General features: G+C 47.5%; 1 protein-coding gene across 1 annotated transcript in view; it reads right to left on the bottom strand.

The window, feature by feature from the left end:
* The window catches only part of LOC146174520 (uncharacterized), a 186048-nt gene that overhangs the window by 19703 nt on the left and 145195 nt on the right, over window positions 1–21150 (bottom strand). Inside the window, exons 6-8 of the mRNA XM_084585410.1 lie at window positions 13817–14039; window positions 8936–9150; window positions 1740–1881 (exon numbers count right to left, since the gene is read on the bottom strand). Coding sequence (XP_084441536.1) covers window positions 1740–1881; window positions 8936–9150; window positions 13817–14039 — 580 coding nt within the window. The remainder of the gene's footprint in view (window positions 1–1739; window positions 1882–8935; window positions 9151–13816; window positions 14040–21150) is intronic.

The raw sequence follows: 21150 nt of genomic DNA on the forward strand, positions 1-21150 counted from the left end.
TTCTTGTATTATATCGCGAACATCAGTCCACATCTCTTCGGGCTCTGTCTTCTAGATCTAATTCTTGATATCGATTCCTCACTTCCACAGCATATTCTAATGGAACTTGATCCAGATTATACCTGAAAGGCCTTCTAGTTTTCTGCGTTTTCCTCAAGCGAAGCTTAATCTTGGCAACAAGAAGCTGATGATCGGTGCCACAATCGGCCCCAGGCCTTGTTTTTACTGCTTGTATAGCGCTTCTCCATCTCTGCCGGCAAATAATATAATCGATCTGATTACTGTACAGACCGTCCGGTGAAGTCCATGTGTACAGGCGCCTCTTGTGCTGTTGAAAATGAGTATTCGCTATGGTCAGGTTGTTTTCTTGACAAAACTCTACTAGCCTCTGCTCAGCTTCATTTGGCTCACCAAGACCGAACTTTCCTGTAATTCCGGATATTTCTTAACTCCCTACCTTAGCATTCCAGTCTCCTATGAGAAAAACGACGTCTGATGATGGGGTGCGGTCTAAAAGGCATTGTAGGTCCGCATAAAATCTCTCAACGTCAGCTTCTTCAGCAGTAGTGGTCGGTGCATAGACTTGGATAACTGTTATGTTGAAAGGGTGACCTTGGATCCGAAGTGAAATCATTCGGTCGTTTTTGGGGTTGTACCCTAGCACTGCTTTGCCCATTCTTCTGTTTACTATGAGAGCGACCCCATTCCTTCTCTTGGATTCGTGCCCACAATAAAAGACATAATGGTCGCCGGAGTTAAATTCTCCCATTCCGGTCCACTTGAGCTCTCTGATACCCAAGATATCAATGTTCAATCTGTCCATTTCTCGCTTGACAATATCCAGTTTACCTTGTGCCATAGATCTTACATTCCATGTTGCTATGTGATACATCTCCTTGCAACATCGGACTTTCCGGTCGCTTCCCGACACATCCACAACTGAGCGTCCTTTTGGCTTTAGCCCAGCCGCTTCATTCGTCCTGGAGCTACTAGGAATCGCCCTTTGTTCATCCCCAGTAACATGTGGGACGCCTTCCAACCTGGGGGGCTCATCTTCCGGCGCCATATGATTAATGGTATTGTGACTGGCCATAGGGTTTTCTTGGCAGGAAATACTGGAGTGGGTTGCCATTACCTTCTCCAGTGAAGCACATTTTGTCAGAACTCCCTGCCGTGACCTGTCTATCTTGGGTGGCCCTACACAGCAGAGCTCACGACTTCATCGAGTTTCGCAAGCCCCTCCGCCCCGACAAGGCAGTGATCCATGAAGGGGACTTTCCAAATGTCCACCCCATTTATTCCCATCACTGTTAAAATGAACGGCAGCGCATCGCCGGAAAGAGCTATATACGCTTTCGCGTAATAGCTAACATTTCATATATAGGTTGAATATGGGCTGGCTAATGCAAAAACTTTGAGTAGCTTCTTCTACGCAACTTGCATTCAAATTTCCTTATTATTGAAGACGCCGCGCCCCAAAACCAAACTGCATTCTAAAAATATGATAGCACAAATATTTACATTTTCTGGAGGATTCAGTTTTCTGTTTCTAAACACCTCGCAGGAGATACAGCAGAGAGTGCTCAACGTTACAATTAAGTATAGTGAACTTCTTTGTTTCACATATCCTTCTGTTTTGCGCCTTATAACTTAATATTTCTGGCTTGAAGTAAATATTGCCGCAATTATTGCTCGGTACGGGATTCGTCCCTGAGCCATGTTACATATTACCAACATACCTTCCAGGAGTATATCGACGACATGTGGCCGCTCGCCAAGAGATCACCTATTCCCAAAAGCTTAACGCGAACGGCCTGCAGCTGCTGGAGGTACGCTGGCCTCCTCGTTTCTTGTAGACTGGGGCTCTCTCCTTCTTCATGCCTGGATAAGAAAAGTTTTTTGAGGCTAACACCTTTATTGGCTCAGCAGAGTTATCTAGATCTGAACGTTCGCGAGATATGTTCGCAATATTCTGCGGGATATTGGCCATGTTCTCTCTTGCATTAAAAAAAATTCTGGAGGGCCCTTACAACCACAAACGTGCGACGAGGCGAAAGGCATTACAGCGCGGTGGATCGTAGCCCACCAATGCGGTACCTCTATCTCCTCCTCTTCTTTCATTCCCACCTTCCTCCCTTCCTTTGCGGAGTGGTAAATGTTTCCGCGGAGAACGTGACAGATATTACGCCTTTTTATCCTGTAAATCAATTTCAAACGCTTCTGACGCCTACAGTACTAACGTTATTGTTGTTGCGACTATAGGAAGAAGCAAACGAAGATGCATGGCCTTGGTACCGAGTCTGGAGCTCAGCCACCTTCACTAGAGAAGAAAGAAAACTGTGGGGGTGAAGGAAGGACGGAAAAACTTTATTTAGCCCTGTGATATTTTGGCGGCTTTTCGGACATCTTCAGAGATGTCTGCTTGTTGCATCCACTGGAGTCTTCTCCGTCGACCTCGTCCATTTCTACAGAATGGTTTATTTATTTATCTATTACAGAGTCCTGCAGCGCCCGAAGGCATTATTGCAGGGGTGAATATGACAAATAGCAACACTAGAAAGGCCAGAATTACAATAAAAAAATACATAAAAATTAAGAAAATAACACGACAAAAGTGATAATGCGGAATCCACGTAAGCATCGAAAGAGAGCATTTGTGCGACTAATAAAGTGATGAAGAAAACACGCCGAAGAGAACTACGCGCCACGTCTCACATCTTATAAAAATGCCTTAAATTATCCGTGCGGCACTCAGTGATGCCAGCTGGCAGTCTGTTCCACTCACTGATTGTGAGTGGAAAGAATGAGGTCTTATACACATCTGTCCGGCATTTTATTTCTCGGATCTTCCACTGATGATCAAGTCTAGATAAAAAGTCAGGTTGAAGCAGGTACCGGTTTTTGCAAATGCTGAGCTTTCCAAAATAAATGCTATATATGATTTGCAATCTGAAATGTTTTCTGCGGTGAGCTAAAGACTCCCAATCAAGATGGTGTTTAATAGACGTGACACTAGATGAAAAGTTGTAATTGCTTGACACAAACCTGGCAGCATTATTTTGGACGCGTTCGAGCATGTCAGGTAAGTAAATAAACTGGGGATCCCATAGAGGGCATGCATACTCAAGATTTAGCCTTATGTAAGTGAAATACAGGCGCTGCTTGACATCTGACTGCGCTTTGTTGAAATTACGCTTAAAAAAATTAAACATTCCGCAGGCTTTCGATGTAATATGCGCAACTTGCCTCATCCGCATGAGGTTAGGTGTGAAATATACGCCGATACTTATATTCAAAAATGTTATGCAGAGGAACATTATTTAATGAATAACAGGTATGTAGAGGGGAACGCTTACGAGTGAACAAGACAAGTTTGCATTTTGAAATGTTCAGACATCTGCCATTTTGAGCACCAGTACTGGACCGAATTTCACTCTCGCTGAAGTTTTGATGCGTCAGAACTTTCCACAACATGGTAAAGCACGCAGTCGTCAGCATATAGCCGAACTTAGCAGGTGAGGTCAAGAACAATACAATATAATAAAAATGAGAAATAAAGAAGAGGTCCAAAGACAGACCTCTAGGGCACACCTGAGGAGTCGTTTACGGAATCGGAGTGACAGCCATTAATTACAACACGCTGCATGCGGTCCTGGAGATATGATTGAAGCCAGTCGATGATATTGGGATGCAGGCCAAGATAACGTACCTTATGTAATAATAGCACATGAGGTACAGAATCAAAGGCTTTTTTAAAGTATAGAAATACACAATAAATTTGATATCCGTGGTCAAAAGAGTAAAACAGATCATTACTTAACTCAAGTAACTGTGTGGTACAGGAAAAACCCATTTTAAAGCCATGCTGAACTGGCGTAAAGAAGTCATGAGAGTCAAGGTGTTTCATGACTTGTCTGTAAATTATATGTTCCAATGATTTACAACACATGCTAGTCAGGGGAATGGGTCAATAATTAACAACAGACGTTTTCGTACCACTTTTATGCACTGGGATAACATTAGCATTTCTCTAGTCATTTGGCAAACATGCCGAGTTAGGCGATGTTTGGAACAAGGGGACTAAATAATGAGAATTTCATTCGCGCATGATTTTAAAACAATGGTAGGTACACCATCAGGACCGCTGGCGGAGGCGGTCCGGATGTTACGAAGCAGTTTTAAAATACCCTCGTAAGTAAAAACCAATTCAGGCATGGTTTCCGTAACAGATTCACGAGTGTTCGGAAGTTCTCCGATGTACGCTGGCGCAAAGGTAGACTGAAAATATGCATTAAAGCGGCAAGCTTTATCACCATTAGTAATAATGAGTTCATCATCGACGTCTAGGATAGGGACTCCGACTGATTCGCGTTTGTTGTGTTTCTGAAACTTTCACAATTTCTCGGGGTTACTACACAGTTTAGAACCCAGAATATTGAAGAGGGTATCCTTATGAGCTTTAATTTCAGTTTTTAGGGTACTGCCAAGGGCCCGAATTGACTGCAATACAGCAGTACATCGATTCCTTTTATACGATTGTAGAAGGCGATGTTGTTTCCTGACAAGCTATCTGATTGGTCGCGTGATTCACTGTTTGTCGAGGCGCCGCTTACCAGAAAGACGTTTTGTTGGGATGTATTGATCAATTAGGCTGTCAAATTTTGTTTTTAAATAGATCCAAGAGTGAACTGCAGTCTAAACTCTGGCTTAGAATAATAAAATTGGGAAAGAAGGATGCAAGTTCGTTATCCATTGATGTATAATCTCCCCTGGTAAAAACGGAAACCTTTCTAGAAAGACCTTCTGGAATTAAAGAAGGTAAATGCCGAGCATTAGCAACAGCACAGCTGTGATCACTTACTCTTGGTATGATAACAGTGCCGCGCACTACCGATGGCCGGTTACAGAAGAGTAAATCTGACACTGAAGATGAGTGCTGAGTTTCGCGAGTAGGCTCAGTGACGTACTCATATAAATAATTAGCAGTAATTAATTCACAAAAAGCCAAATACAATGAAGATTGGTTTGTAGTCAACCCATTTGAAATCAGGCATATTGAAATCTCCGCCAAACATAAAGTCATTTTTTAAGCTAAGCAGGAATTCAGACAGTGACCTGAAGACGAGGGTTGGTAGCGGAAGGGGGACGGTAGACGGAACCAATAGTGAGGCCCTACCATTGCTTAGGCGAAGGTTGCAGCACACTGACTCGGAACCAACTAGGGGTGCTGTTATTACTGAAGAGCGAAAGCAATCCTCAACAAGTATAGAAATACCCCTCCACTATGCAAGTGTCGGTGGCAACAATACACGTTATAACCAGCTGGAAAAATTTCCGTGCTCAGAACGGAGTCATCCAGCCACGATTTCTTTTTTTTAATCGATATTTATTACCTCAGGGCATCAGTAGGATATGAGATGAAGGATGAATGAATGATTAAATGAATGGAAAAGGTTGGCTGATTTTAGGAAGTCAGAAGTGAGCGATAATGAGGTCCCTGCGTCCAAGTGACGTATGAGGCAGGATTGGTTGCTGAAAGGCCAGCTATGCTCAGCTGCCTGATTCGTGTTGGTTTGAGTGCTGGGCAGACCCACAGCAAGTGGTGGATGTCGGCTTCGACATCTTCGTGTTTACAGATCGGGCATCCCACGATTCCCGTCCAGCCACGATTCAGTGCCAATTATAACACAAGGCTTAACGGAGGAAGCATGGGCAGCAAATTCATCAATTTTATTTTTTATACTCCTGCAATTCACGATGAGAATTATCAATTCAAAATTTGATGATGGCGAAGAGGGATAATGAAAATCAGGCCCATGCTGCTGAGCGAGCAGTTGCCTCACTTTTTGCTTTTCCTAAGCTCAACAACTCGGTCATATTCGCAGTCATACACAAAGCACTTTTTATTTACGAAAAGCTTATGGAATCGTAACTTCGAAGAAAAGCCTGGTCACGACCTTATTGCGAAAGCATGAAACGTACCTTTCTGACCGCAGGCATGAAATCTTCGCGCATGGCAAACTTAATATCATTGAGCCTGAAACCCCATAATAAGATATCGCCCTTGACCTTATAACTGAAAAATTTAACGACAATAGGTCGGGTTTTGCCTTCAACAAAGCGACCTAGTCGGTGCGCCGTTTCGATACTTTCAAATAGAACATCTTGGAGAAGAAGAATAGAAAAGGAAACGCTCACATTTTTTTTAGATTCAAACCAACTCTCTGTTGCGGAATCTTTTGGACCTAGAATAAGCAGGTTATTTCTGCGGGACCTATTGGATACATCTTCAAACCAGGCGTTAAGATGAGCAATATCACTGGATGTCAACACAAGGTAATGCATTCGGAGTACGAGCATTTTCAGTTTGTTGTAAGGCAAACCAGGGTTCCGCTAGCTACTGCCGCCCATCGAGCTCGCTGTATCAGACCTTGCTGGTGTTCGCAGCGGTCGCTGGACAGCTGAGTCTCCAATTGCTCCGCATTCGTGTTTCGAATTTTGGGGACCATGTCTATGTTTTGACAGGCCTACGTGATCTGATATGGTGTGGGTGTTTCATCCCACCACGGACATCTGTCCGCGTATATAATAGGGTGCATTTTGTTGAGTATGTGTAGTTTTGGGTATGAACCAGTTTGTAATTGGCTCCAAATCACAGCTTCCGCTCTGTTGAGAGACCTGTGGGGTAGGGGATATCGTACTCTTCTGCCTCTATAGTTTTCTAGTATGGCTGAGTATGCCTTGGGTGCTGGCAAAAGTTCCGCGGACTCGTCGGATGCTCAGAATCTAGTATATGCTCGAGCTATCATGCCAGCCTCTTGGTTTCCTGCCACCCACATGTGCCCCGGTACCCACATAATTTTGTGTCTGGTCTTGTTTTCCTCGTGGTCTTTAACTATGTCGCTCACTTCGAGGAGTATACGAAGCGCATGACGACCTATCCTACCGTTCATGTAATTTCGACAGGCTGTTGGAGAGTCAGTGAGTATCGTTAGTGATCGCCCGGCTTTATAACCCTCCGCCACCGCTGGAGAAACGGCTACATCCTCAGCCTCTGCTACTGTGCACTGTCGCATAGAGGGCGAGGAAGATGCGCATCTCAAGATCTATCGTCCACCACTGAAGCGGTGGCGGGTGCAATGATGGCCTAAACCAGATACAAATGTGGTGGCAGGCTAGCCCCCGCCTCCATTAATAGGCGGTGATCTACCAGTCCCAGCCTAGAAGGGCCAGGAGCAGCCAGCCCTTCCACCTGAACTAAAGACTCCGAGACATCTGGGTCGGCTTATGTTTGTTGTGTGGGGTGGCGTTCGAGGAAGCGGCAAATGAAAAGCGCCCCACGGACGCCTGGATCGGACGGCCGGTGTAGTCCGCTTCATATTCATACTCATGAATCGCCTGGTGACGTCATGGTACATTGCGCACACCTTGCGAACACAACCAGCATTTTATTGAATGGTAAATGGCATTGTATAATTCCTTTAAAGGAAAGACAAAGCGCAGAATCTGTACTCGCGGAATCCCGCTATCATCCTCACGGTTGCTTAGGGGAATTAGGAAGAGCATTTAACGATTAGGGGCGTGGCGCAGTTGATAAAGCGCTGGGCTGCGGATCGAAGGGTTTAGAAGTTCGATTCCAGTTGAAAATGCGGTTTTTTTCATTTATTTGAACTCTCGCTCTAACACGCCTAACACACTCTGCCAACTGTTTCTGCTGACAATGATGTGAGCTTAAAGCCTTTCGTTTTAAAGTCACCCTTAGCCGTGAAGCGAACTCGTACCCCTCAGATTTCCAGCCGAGCGCGTTAACACACTGGGACACGAAGGGCACGAGAAAATATCTCTTAGTTCTCGTCTAGCATTCATGCCGTCTCCATGGCAACATAGGAGAACAAACGATGGTGCCTTAAAACAAGTTTCCAGTAGGGCACGTGGCGCACGTCTTCTGCCGCCAAATACACTCTTAATCTTGTTCCAGATAGGCCTTAAAACGTTCCATTTATAACTGGAACTTTTAACCCGTATGTGGAACAAGATTAGGAGCGTAGCTTGCGGCAAAGGCGCACAACCAGATGAAGGGTTTCTGAAGACTAAGCGCTGAAATGAGCGCTCACCATCGCCGCCGAGAGGAGCTGCTCGAATCCGCCACGAAAGAATCATAACGCGATATGAGGGGCTCTGGCAAATAAACACTACAACAGAATCAGCCCCAAATGTTTTCGCCTTATCGAAAATATTTTGGTTACCTTCACGGCAGCCTGAGCACGCTCTTAATCTTAAACATCTCCGCGATGGAAATCACCAGCGGTTTTCCGAGATTCACGCTAGCTCCGGCATAGGCTGCTCAGGATATTCCCACTTGTGTAATACGCTTTCGCAGCTGTGAAAGCATGACCAAATGTTCGATCTTTCGCAGGAGCCACAACAATGTTTATCGTGATCGTATGCCAGGCGCTCGTGAGATCACTACTGCTGTGGTGACACGATTAATCTCGGCATTGTAATAGATAGAGAAATAGAAACCATAAGCAAGTGCAGCTCAGTTTCTACTTTAAATGATTCGGTAAGAAAGGGGCAAGTAGCATTTGATATTGCAAGCAGGCGCTTGGGAACTTTAGATCGTCATTCCCATACAGATATATCGAGAATAGCGATACAGTTAAGGTACTCACTTCTCAGTTGTGGGAGCAAACATTCGTCATTAAACTCTAATAGTAAAGAAACCAACCGCGATGCGTTTACTCTAATTGCAAAAGAGCTTTCAGACTTTGAAACAGTTTCAAAGATGAGAAGTGATTTTTTTCATTTCCTACGTTAGCGGCAATAACACCAACCAACCAACCAAACCACAATTACTCATTACCAACAATTAAACTATTCTAGTACACAGTCATGTAGGCAGTGTAGAATTTGCAGCCTGAAATATGGCGCTTACCTGGAAAGCCAGTAAGGCACCCGCTGACTAAGCACGTACTGGGCATCGTCCATTAGCTGTGCAATACTCTCGTGGACACCACCAGTCAGCTTGTCCAGGACTGCTGTGGCCGCCTCGACATGCTCTTTGATGAAAAGGACTTCGTGAATTTGGGCACAGGCGCGTTTGCGAGCCGCATCACCACCTCCAAACAGTTCCCAAAATGTAACGGCTTCCTGCAGTAGGAAATTATTTACTATGTAATTTAAACGCGTGTGCGCATGGACACGGATTTAAAATATGAAACTATTTCTGCAAGGAAAACACCGATAGCTATTTCAACGAACATCAATACTTTTACGGGGCGCGGAAAAAATGGAAAGCACGAAGAGAAACACTGCCATTGCATAAAATATTAAAAAAATGCCTTATCTTAGAGACATAGAGTAAGACAGAGACACAATTTTAAATGTTATATAACCTAGCCCGACAATTAACGGTTATCACCCGTTTTTAGACCTTTCAACACGGTTCACGCATATCCATCTCACCGCCTATACACATAAATCTTGCACTCCCTTATCTGATCAAGTGGCTTGGTGAAGTAGGTTCCGCGTGGAGCTTCTCACATCTAGGTTGTCGCATCGAATCCACTCGCATAAATCACATAAACTGCAGCAAGGACTGTTTTCAGATAGTGCAATCTGGATGTCAACGTCTGCTATAAATTTCACTAAGCCTGTTTTTCACCCACGCCTAATATAATCAGAACCCCACATTTAATACAGACGTTTTATAAACAGCGTTATGATCGCGCCAGGATCATTTTGCACGAATTGATGTTCAATATGGTAATATATTGCTGCATTTCTAATCCCTCTTGTTGCGCTGTCATGCGGCCGCACTGGATTACCGGACGTTTTAGCTAGCCTTAAACATGCTTCTTTGTCTTTGTCTTCCTCTCGAGCTCCCAGCAGCCTTGCCGCGTCCCAGTGCCACGTCACTGTGATTAAATCTACTTTGTAACCTACATTGGCTGCTCTGGCTGTTTAACGATGACATTTGATGGAGGTGCTGGGTATCCTCCCATGTACGCTGTCTTCGTAGGCACCCTTTAAGTCAGTTCCGAGTGCGTGGATACAACACCTATCCACTAGGCACGTGGTCGCTGCGAAGCGTACAGTCTCAGTTCAGCGGCCTGAGAACATGTCCAAGAGCCGTGGCGTGTACCTTGGGCAGATATCCTCCTCAGAAGACTGGAGCGCTGCCGCTGTTTGTCCATCACACGCCTCGGCCACCACCTTCGTTCCATGGTGATATGTTCGAGGACGTTTAAGACTGATTGGCCATTATCGACCATATGGTGGGCTTCAAACAGCGGAACGGTGAGCGCAAGCTACAAAACGTCTACTTCGCGTTGCTGAATTCGGCCAAAACGTGGTACAAGAATCCCAAAGCTTTTTTTATCACCTGGGAATCTTTTCGCCGATAGATGTTGGCGACATTTTGCGCCAACGAGAGGAAAGTGAAAGCCAAATTTGCCCTGCACTCAAGATCGCAGCAGCGAAATGAAAATGTTGCCATGTTCATTGAAGACAAGAAGCGACTCTTCAATCGAGCTTATCTAGCTATGCCCGAAGCCAAGAAGTGGCGCCACCTAATGCGGGGTGACTTGTCCGCAACCCTTCGACAACTGTGGCGAAATTTACAAAAGAGGCAACTGGTATGGAGCGCTTTTTGCAAGAGTAGAGTGCGCTGTACAGCCGACTAGCTCCTGTAGCAACCGCCCGTCACTGATCTCCTACGTCGCTGCCCGCTGAGGAACATCTAGAGTTTGTGCGAAACATTGTGCAGAAAGAGCTTGAGAAACTACGCTTCGATGCTTCGCAGGCAAGCGTCGCTGCAGTAGCGGACGTGGTCCGGGATGAAATCCGGCGAGTGGTGCAGCCACCTCCAGTAACCCCGCCACCGGAGCCCTACATAATGACTTACAGCGATATACCTTACGTCACGTTGCTACCTCGATTGCAGCATAGAAATATAATCGACGAAAACCAGATACCATTATCTGGTCTCTCCAAAGGAGCAGGATGCAATTCGCCAGCAAGTTCAGAAAATGCTACAGGACGATGAGATTCAGCCATCGACGAGCCCTGGACGTCGCTTGTTGTCTTAGTGGTGAAGAAAGATGGCACCCTATGGTTCTGCCTTGATTACAGGTGTTTTAATAAAGTTACCAAAAAAGACGTTTATCCTCTACCGTGCTTTGATAGACAGTCTGCGTCAAGCCAAATACCTCTCACCGTTCGATTTAAGCAGTGGTTATTGGCAGATAGAGGTGGACGAACACGACTGAGAGAAGACCGCCTTTATTACACCGGGCGGATTGTTCGAAATTAGGGTGCTCCCTTTCGGCCTATGCTCGGCGCCTGGCACCTTCCAGCGGTTGATGGACACTGCTTTCTGACCTGAAACGGCAGTCTTGCCTGTGTACCTGAATAACGTTATTTTCTCTCACACTTTCCATGAACATCTGAGGCGTCTGCGCGCCGTTTTCGAAGCCATTCATTGAGCCGGTGTATCCCTTAAACCAGAAACGTGCGTTTCGCTTTGTGAGTGCTAAGTGCCTTACCCCAGACACTGACAAGACAGCCGCCGTAGCTGCTTTCCCCATTCCAACCGACAAGCGAAGCGTACATTGTTTTCTGGGTGTTTGTGTCTACTACATCGGCGTTTTGTGTAGAACATTTCGCGAAAAGCTGAGCCCCTAACTCGCCTTAGAAAAAGGAACGAAGTGTTCTGCTGGGACTGAGAGCACCAACAGTCCTTTGAAGAACTACGAACTCATCTACAAAGCGCGCCTATACTTGGTCACTTCGACGAGGAAGCTGACACAGACCTACACACAGACGCAAGTAATGCCGGGCTTGAAGCGGTCTTTGTACTAAGGCATAATGGTGTTGAACGCGCAATTGTATATGCAAACTGAACGTTACCCCGGTCCGAAGTGAACTACTCCACTACCGAAAAGGAGTGTCTAGATATTGTGTCGGCAGTGACAAAATTTCGCCCCTACTTATACGGCCGGCCTTTCCGAGTAGCCTCAAATATCCCTTAGGGCGGCTAGCCCCCTAGAGCCTTCGCCTTCGAGAATTTGATATGACCATCATCTATAAACCAGGCAAGAAGCACAGGGATGCTGACTGCTTGTACCGCTCGCCTCTTCAGCATAACAGCAGTGATCTCGAAGACGATTCTCTTTTTTGGGGCGCTATTTCCACGACAGTTTGGCTCTACAACAAAAAGACCTTGAACTACGGCCTCTCATTGGGTATCTAGAAGGAAATAATCCGACTCCACTCCGAATCATCTTGCGCGGATTGTCATCGTTCTGATTACGAGATGGCATCCTGCACAAGAACTACGGGTCAACGGAAGCTAATTACCTTCTCATCGTACCTTATGCTTTTCGCAACAAAGTCTTGCAGGCGTCCCACGACGACCCTTCTTCTGGTCACCTGGGTTATTTCCGAACGTTGGCACGCACACGCCAAAAGTGTTATTGGCTAAAGCTGACTGCAGAGGTCAAGCGCAACGTCGAAACTAGCCGCGAGTGCTAACGTCGAAGGACACCGCCGACTAAGCGAGCCAGACTACCACAACCTATTTATCCGCCACAAGTTCCGTTACAACAAGTCGGAATGGACTTACTTGGCCCGTTTACAGAGTCGTCGCTCGGTAATCAGTACATTGTGGTCGACATCGACTATATCAGCCAATACCCTGAAACGAAAGCTCTTCTCCGTGGAACCGCTGGTGACATTGCGACCTTTTTATGTTGAGCATTGTACTTCGTCACGGTGCACTTGCAGTCATTATAACTTACAGGGGAACTGCTTTCACGTCCGCACTTACAAGGGAGGTTATGCGACCCAGTGGCACAAGTCACCGAAGAAGAAGCACTTATCACCCGCAAACAAACGGACAAACCGAACGGCCTAATAAGACAATCAGCGATATCCTTTCAATGTATGTCGACGAGGACCATCGAAACTAGGAAGGAATATTTTCCTGTATCACCTTCGCGTATAATAGCGTGCCGCAAGAAAAGACGCACTTCACTCCGTTTCGTTCAGTTCGCGGCCGCGAAACCAGGACTATGCCGGACGCAACGCAAGAGTTATGCCCACAGTAATGGTGCTGATGAATTCATTCTGCATGCTGAGGCCGCCCGTCAACTTGCTTGAAGCGTATCCGGCGCCCGCGAGCAAATGACTCTCACCGCTATAATCTACACCACAGAAATGCGAGTTACGGGCCCGGAGAACGAGGTTTGGTGCAGAGCACAGTAAGTATGAGAGGGTGGTATGAAAAGCTGCTTCGTCGGTACTTTGGTCAGTATGAAGTAGTCCGCTAACCCAGCGAAGTGAACTACTATAAATTTCTTCCCCAAGGAACTGCTCGTTTCTCTCGACGGCCAACATCCGAAGTGGAACACGCTGCGCGAATGAGGCCCTACCACGCCCGTAGCAGCTAGTTCGCTCCAACCACCTGACATTAACAATGTTTCTTGTTGCTCGGATCGCCAACGGTTAGCGGCGAGGACGGCGCCTTTCAAAGAGGGGGAGTAATGGCGTATTCCTAATCACACTTGGTGCGCCGTCGTCTGGCCGATCTGCATTACCGGACGTTTTAGCTGGCCTTAGCCATATTAGTGTCCCCGGCGTTCTTCATCTTCCTCTCTCGACCTCCCAGCTGCCTTGTCGCATCCCTGTGCTGCGTCACTGTGATTAAACCCACCTCTAACCTATGTTGGCTAATCTGGCCGCTTAACGGCGACAATATTTATCGTCAGTGCGGCGAAAGAACATACAGACAACGAGAAGAAAAGAACTTTCATACCTGCCCAAACGTGAGAGGTGCGAAAAATAGTTTGTTCCAGACGCTCTGGTAGCGCTTGGTGACATCGTAACCGGACCGGTTCCTGAACAGTTCTTGAAAATGGCAGCGCGCTGAATCAGCCAGCCAACGGCAGATGGTGTGCGCCCTTTCCGTCGAAACGATGTGGCCCTCCTTCCGATTTTCCCGCTCCAAACTCACTGAAGTGTTGAGCTCCTCCAGGAAACTGGAAATCAAGAAAAACCTTTTAGCTTGCGCACTTCGTCTCGGCCTTCCGCGCAAGGATAGGATGAACTTTTTGATGGTGGTGTTAGGAGCATTTATTGGCTATACAAGGGCCAGGAGGTATATTTAGATCAGCCCGCAAGGGACCGGTCCTCACAAGCACTAGATGGAGGTCCCTAGTTTGGGACTCCAGTGTCGGTTGCCACCGCCCGTGGGCGCATGACTAATGCTTGTTGGGCCTGTAAGTCGTAGCAGCTGAGCAGGATCGCCTCCCAGTCCTCCCGGGTTGGATTGGGGATGGGGGGAATAGCCGGGTTGGAAGGACAGGCCCACACCAAGGATCTGTTGGTACAAAGCTTTAATGGGGTGGCAGGATATTGCATAAGAAGATTTCGCAGCTTCAGTTACTCCCCACAGCTCGGAACGAGACACACCAGATTTGCATACCTAATCAAATGCGAAGCTATGTGCGGAACGCTGCTTGTGATTTGCATACTTTCCTATGCAATTTACAGTTTGTTATGCTTTCGTTTTGCTTCGATGAAAATTTATTTTCCACCGATTTAGGTAGCCGCCTACTCCACGCTGCTGGTACGCAGGCCTGAGGAACGGGGGTCGGAACCTTTGCAACTAAGGACTTGGGAATATACATTGGATATTCGCGGCCTTAGCCACCAGGCGGATGGTTCTTTGGTGGTCAGCGCGGACGTCGCTTCGCAGCAAGCCATCCAGGCTTCTTTACTTTTAATATTGTTCCTTGCGCCCGGAGTCTTAGGGCATTACAACAGTATATGGTCGAGGGTCCGCCTCGCTTTGAAGGCTTTACATTTATCATTTTTATCTCATCTATTTGGGTGTGAGACAAGCAGACAGGGTTTGGGAAGGTTCCGGCTTGTAATCGCCCTGGCTTAAAACATAAAGAGGTCATAGCCTGGCGGCGAGTACACGTGTCCCTTTTGGGGCTCAAAGCCAGGCGGAATTTGCGACCCGCCTTTCACCCTCAGCCTCGACATCTTCAAACCTCATAAAATTGGACAATGCTACACTACTTTTAACAAGAAAGGAGCTCCTCCGACGCCATACACGTGCTCTTATACCTCCGTAATTTGTAAGCCTCCTCGCGATGTAACCCGTGCAGAGGAGGTGGCGCTTCGGAGGATTAGAACTGGGGTGGCTCTAACACTGGCAGTGATTCGAAAGGGGCCTCACTTTTGGTATTTGTATCCACACCCTGGGTTGCCCCGTCTGCAAGTTCAAAAATACAGAAGTGGACATCAATCACCTGCTCTGGGATTGCCCAGCGCTGGAGCCGACGCGAAACCGACAGCTGGTGGCAGCTGGCCTCTCCCCCCATATTCCGCAGTCGTATGTCGCTTGGCCGCAAGGACCGCATCATCGTTCACTCCTCGACTTCATTGCATCAGCCAACATTTTTTCATTTGTTTGAACACACCCTTCAACTGTCATAAGATTCCTTTTATGCCTTAAGGCAATAAACATCGCAAAAAAGCCGAAAACTGAGTTCTCATTGCATGTAATTGAACTACTATCAGAAGAGCGTGTTGTCGGGCTAGTTGGTTCTGCATAGTATATAAGAGAAATGGGCAACAACGTAGACAGTACACAGGAAGAAACACATATACAACAGTTCACGAGTGCATTTCTCTTATATACTATATATTTGAACTCTATGCTTGGTTAAATTTATCTAAATTGCTTTACAGAAAATGAAAGGCGCATTTTCCAGGCGTCTTAACCACTGCGCCACCGCAGCAGGCCCATTATTAATTTTCTTCCTTATACTCATGGAAGGGAACCCCGTGCACAAGAGTTGGGCTTAAGATCTGTGTACGATATTTGTTATACTCCGCGAGATTCTACCAGATTAGTTCTTGTCTAACATTCCTTCCATGTGCAATATGCCATCCTTTAACGCGCACCAAGCAGCGCCATGTGACAGGAGCGATGATCCAAATACACTTCCCGGAGAAAGTGCGACAGATACTGCGCCTTTCCTTTAATATAAACTAATTACAATTATTTGTAACACTACAGAGAACGCTGATAAGAGGCAAATGACGAGTGGCAAATGATACGAAACGAAGGGTAGGCTTTCGCAAATTCCCTCCTAAGAGACATCTCAGAACCTCTCATTTTTAGAGCGCTGCTCTTTGGTGCCCCTACCTGAGTGTCGCGTCAACGTCGCTGTCTGCCTCGTAACCTGCTGACGCCATTGACTGTGACGTCATGACTGGATGTGATGCCATCATGATGTCACATGCGGCCATACCTAATACCGGTCATGACATTATACCTGGTGATGACGTCACCAAGAGATTCATTTCGCGGCAAAATTCGCCTAATTTGAACCCATGCACACACGTCCGTTCCTGGCAACGAAGCGGCCCACGAGTTAGCCCGAGCTCTCTACTTCCGGGAAACTGCGGAGCCGCCCGACCACCGGAACATGGACAAGAGTCTGCAAAATTATATGGAGATTCTTCAAAATGACAGGTTAAGCAGGAGACTGGTGCCACCACCGGATAAAAGTAAACAATAGGGAGGCAGTTGCATGGCGGCGCCTGCAAGCTGGAAACTTGGTAAACTCGGTCTGGGATTGTTATATTCAGATGGATGATAGAACAAATTGATAAATGCAAAAACTGTGGGGAGAGAGAAACCTTGCCCATATAATCTGGGAATATGCTAACACCCCAGGGGCTAAAACAAATATAAAGTTTAGAGAAGCCTGGGAAGCCCTGCGGCGGAGCGAGGTCCTTGCTCCAAAGCAACAAGCCATCCGCCTGACGTAAGAAGCCGCAAAGAGCAAAGACCCCTTTGCCTTCTTCGAATCGCGGAGGTCTCGGCTCCCGTCCTTTAGGCCTGCGTGCCGGGGGTGGGGATGGGAGCCTCCTTATCTGGTGGAAGATTAAAGTTATCACATCACTTCGATCCAGGCGTCCGTGCGGCGCCGTTCATTCGGCGCTTACTCGAACGTCGCACCACAGAACATATAGAATGGATGCGAGAGAGCAGGCATCAGCGGCGTTTAAGATTGCTTGACATCAAATAAACGGGCAGCATCTGTCACAATTAGGCGCGGACACCTTAACAGAGCTTTCCTGTCAAGAAAAGGGGTTAGGTGGCAGTGAAAAAAGAGCGAAAGAGGTGCCGTAGTGAAAAGCTTCGGAAGACCACAAAGCTTTCTTCATGACAATCAAGAACTGTTAGTGGAGTGTTTCTTGAAGGAATATGTGTGAAAAAATAAAAAAAATTGTTTGCAATCGTACATACATACATCTCTTGCTCGAAATCTCTGCCTCAATCTATCGAAAAGGTGAAACAAGTGACGAGCTGTGCTCAGATTTTGCATTAGGAAGTAACGTAAACGTTGGCAAGTGTTTTTATTTACTTTTTAGTGCAGATGACTAATAATTGGCTTACAGGAAAGAAAAGGCCCTGTATATAGCAGAACCACGCCATATAGGTAGGTAGGTGGAAATGAGAAGTGCCGTATTGGAAGGCTTCGAAGTAATTTAGACCACCTGCGGATATATAAAGTGCAGGTGAATGACGGCAGTTCGTGGCCCTATGGGGTTGGGACGGTAGGTCAACGCCGCTTGCGGCGGAGGCTAGACAGCCACCGTTTTATCTGTTGTAGTGTGTCATTGCACTCGCCATCGCTTAGGTGGTGGACGACGGCTGTTGTTGCGGCGTGCGTCTTGCTCTCACTCTTCTTTTTCCTGTCCGCACGAGGTAGCGGAGGACATATGACAGGCGAAATATCTACACGCTTGTTTCTGTGGACGCCTGAATTGTGCCGTAAGAGACGGATGGAAGGTGGGAGTAAAAGTGGAGCTGGTTACAAGAGAAAACGCCGACGCCGGGAAACCCAGGAATAGGCACCGAAGAACTACGCTGCCCACCACGCCGGGGTGGTACAGTGATATAACGCCAGACTACTGTCCGGAATACCCGGGTTCGAACCCGACCTCGGCGGCTCCGCTTCGATGGAGGCGAGGGGTTGCTCTTCGTGAGTACTGCCCTGATGGGGCTGGGACAGGTAGGCAACCGCCACTTGCGGCGGAGGCTAGCCTGCCACAGAATTTTTATCTGTTGTAGGCCGTAATTGCATCCGCCACCGTTTCGGTGGTGGACGACGGCCGTTGTTGCGGCGCGCGTCTTCTCTCCCTCTTGCTTTTCTTCCTTCTCTATTTCACATCGATTCTGTGCCGGAGTTCCCGGGTTCGAACCCGACCTCGGCGGCTGCATTTCGATGGAGGCGAAACGAAGAGGCGTCGTGTGCTGTGCGATGTCAGCGCATGTTAAAGATCCCCAGGTGGTCGAAATTACTCCGTAGCCCTCCACTACGGCTCCTCTTCCTCTCTTTCCACTTTCACTCCCACCTTCCTCCCTTCCTTTACGGGCGTGGTTGCGGTGTCCACAGAAAACAAGTGAGACAGTTACTGCGCCTTTCCCTTCCTACAAATAAATCAGTTATCACATCAAGATTCTATTCCCATTACTGTTAAGGTTAATGGACAACCCATACCAGAAGTCAAGATACTGAGGGTGTTGGGCCTCTTCATCCAGAGTAATGGCAAGAATGCGGAGACGATTAACAGGCTTTCTGCCACTACCCATTCTGATTAAACGAATCGCCAACAGGAGAAGGTTGGTTGGTTGGTTTGTGGGGTTTAACGTCCCAAAGCAACTCAGGCTATGGGAGACGCCGTAGTGGAGGACTCCGGAAATTTCGACCACCTGGGGTTCTTTAGCGTGCACTGACATCGCACAGCACACGGACGCCTTGCTTTTCGCCTCCACCGAAAAGCTGCCGCCGAGGCCAGGATTCGATCACGCATCCTTGGGAACAGTGGTCGAGCGTCGTAACCACTGCGCCACCCCGGGGCATGAGAGAGAAAGACCTGTGCAGATTAGTTCAGGCATTTGTTCTCAGTCGCTTCACCTACTCAGTGCCCTACCTACAGCTTCTATGCCGCAGAGAAGACCAAGCTGGAGTGCCTCATCAGACAAGCATTCAAAGCGGCACTAGGGCTTCCTGATTACACATCTACAGAAAAATTTCTTCAACTCGGCATTCACAACACACTCGAGGAACTTTGCGCGGCCCACATCACCACACAGATGGCACGGCTGACAAACAGTAAAACAGGCAGAAGCATCCTCGGCGTACTGGACGCACATTCAGAGCCAGAAATAGATGAACCGAGAGATCTACCCACACCAATCAGGAAGCGGCTCACCATTAAGCCTCTGCCCAAAAAACATGCATCCTATACACCACGAGGGTAGGAGGATTGCCAGGGCCCTGGCTCTTCATAAGACTCATAAGCACCAACCGGGTGTTATCTACGTTGATGCGGCTGAGTATGCAGCTCCAAAAAGAGCATTTGCAGTGGCAGGGGTTACGGGAACACACACCACAGCCTTCTCGGCCTCCCTCCGTGTACGCACATCCGCAATGGCTGAGGAGGCAGCCATCGCTTTAGCCATTACAAATTCAGAGGCAGATATCATCAGCGACTCCAAGACTGCCATACACAATTTCGCCCGAGGTAGCACAATCTACTCTAAATATTCTTAATACGATTCCCTTCCCAGATAGGGACATAGAATTGATTTTGGTACCGGCACATTCTGGCAACCCTCTCACCAGACAGCCCGAAGTTTAGTCGGCCGGGCGGTGACCACCTTCGCTCTTGGGACAGCCAAGGATAATCTTATATCATTTCATGATTTAACTCACCACTTCCGCCTTGAACGAAGGAAGTTTCCGCCCCCGCACAAGCGTCTAAGCAAAGAACACGAAATTACCTGGAGGAGACTCCAAACAAACTCCTTTCCAAACCCGGTAGTTCTCTCACATATTTTACCCCGCCAATTTTCTCCTGACTGCACACTGTGCGATGAAAGAGCTACCCTCAACCATATACTCTGGGGATGCAAGGAGGACCCCCCACCTCCAGAATTAGGAGGAATCCTGCATCCAGATGACTGCGCAGCTCGGACCCGTGCATACAAGACCGGATCCTCGAGCGCGCCTACGAGGTCGCTAACAGGCTTGACCTGCTGGCCATCTAGAAGGGCAATATAACTCGGCCCGGCCCTATACAACTATCCGGCTAAATAAAGGTTTCTTTTCTATCTCTCCTCTTCTGTCTGCAGGAGGCAGCGGAGGTGGCTCAGCTACACAGCCAGTAGCAGGCCCGTGCGTTTCCTTTTAGTTCTTCCTACAGCCACAACAACAAACAACATGGAGGTGAAACGAAGAGGCGTCCGTGTGCTGTGCGGTCAGCGCACGTTAAAAATCCCCAGGTGGTCGAAATTACTCCGGAGCCCTTCACTACGGCTCTTCTTTATCTTTCTCTACTTCAACTCCCACCTTCCTCCCTTCCCTTACAGTGCGGTTCAGGTGTCCACAGACACAAGTGTGACAGATAATGCGCCTTTCCCTTCCTGTGAATCAATTATTTTATTAGGAACTGCGCTCTAATATAATGCCAGGCTAGCCCTCATCGTAAGCGGCAGTATCCTACCTGTCCCTACCGCGCAGGGTCAGGAGCAGCCCCCTCATGTCAGTTCTGGTTTTTCGGCTGTAGGAAGAAGGAAAAGAAAATGCACGAGCCTGCTATTGGCTCTGTAGCTGAGCCACCTCCGCTCCCTCGTGCGGCCATAAGAGTTGGTTGGTTCACAGGAAAGGAAAGGCGCAGTATCTGTCACAATAGTTTCTGTGGTCACCTGAACCATGCTGAAAGGGAAGGGAGGAAGGTGGGAGTGAAGGTGGATAGAGAGAAAGAGGAGCCGTAGCGGAGGGCTGCGGAGTAATTTCGACTACCTGGGGATCTCATTTGGCAGCAGTGACAGCGTCTTGCCGCACGCTAAAGGTTACTGCATTTCGCAGGTTACTGCATTTCGCAGGCACATCTGCACGCTTGCTTCGTCGAAGTGGCCCTATTGCGGGTGCTGCTGGCCGAGCCGACAACGAACCGCTTTCGTCGTGGGACAGTTATGCTGCTTCTGCAGCGCAAGGTGGTGGTACAAACTTTATTCATTGAAGGCCAAAAAATTAAAAAAAGTAAAATTATGTT

Source organism: Amblyomma maculatum, chromosome 11, assembly GCF_055883805.1.
Source record: "Amblyomma maculatum isolate TAMU_Amacu chromosome 11, ASM5588380v1, whole genome shotgun sequence".
Lineage (NCBI taxonomy): Eukaryota > Metazoa > Arthropoda > Arachnida > Ixodida > Ixodidae > Amblyomma > Amblyomma maculatum.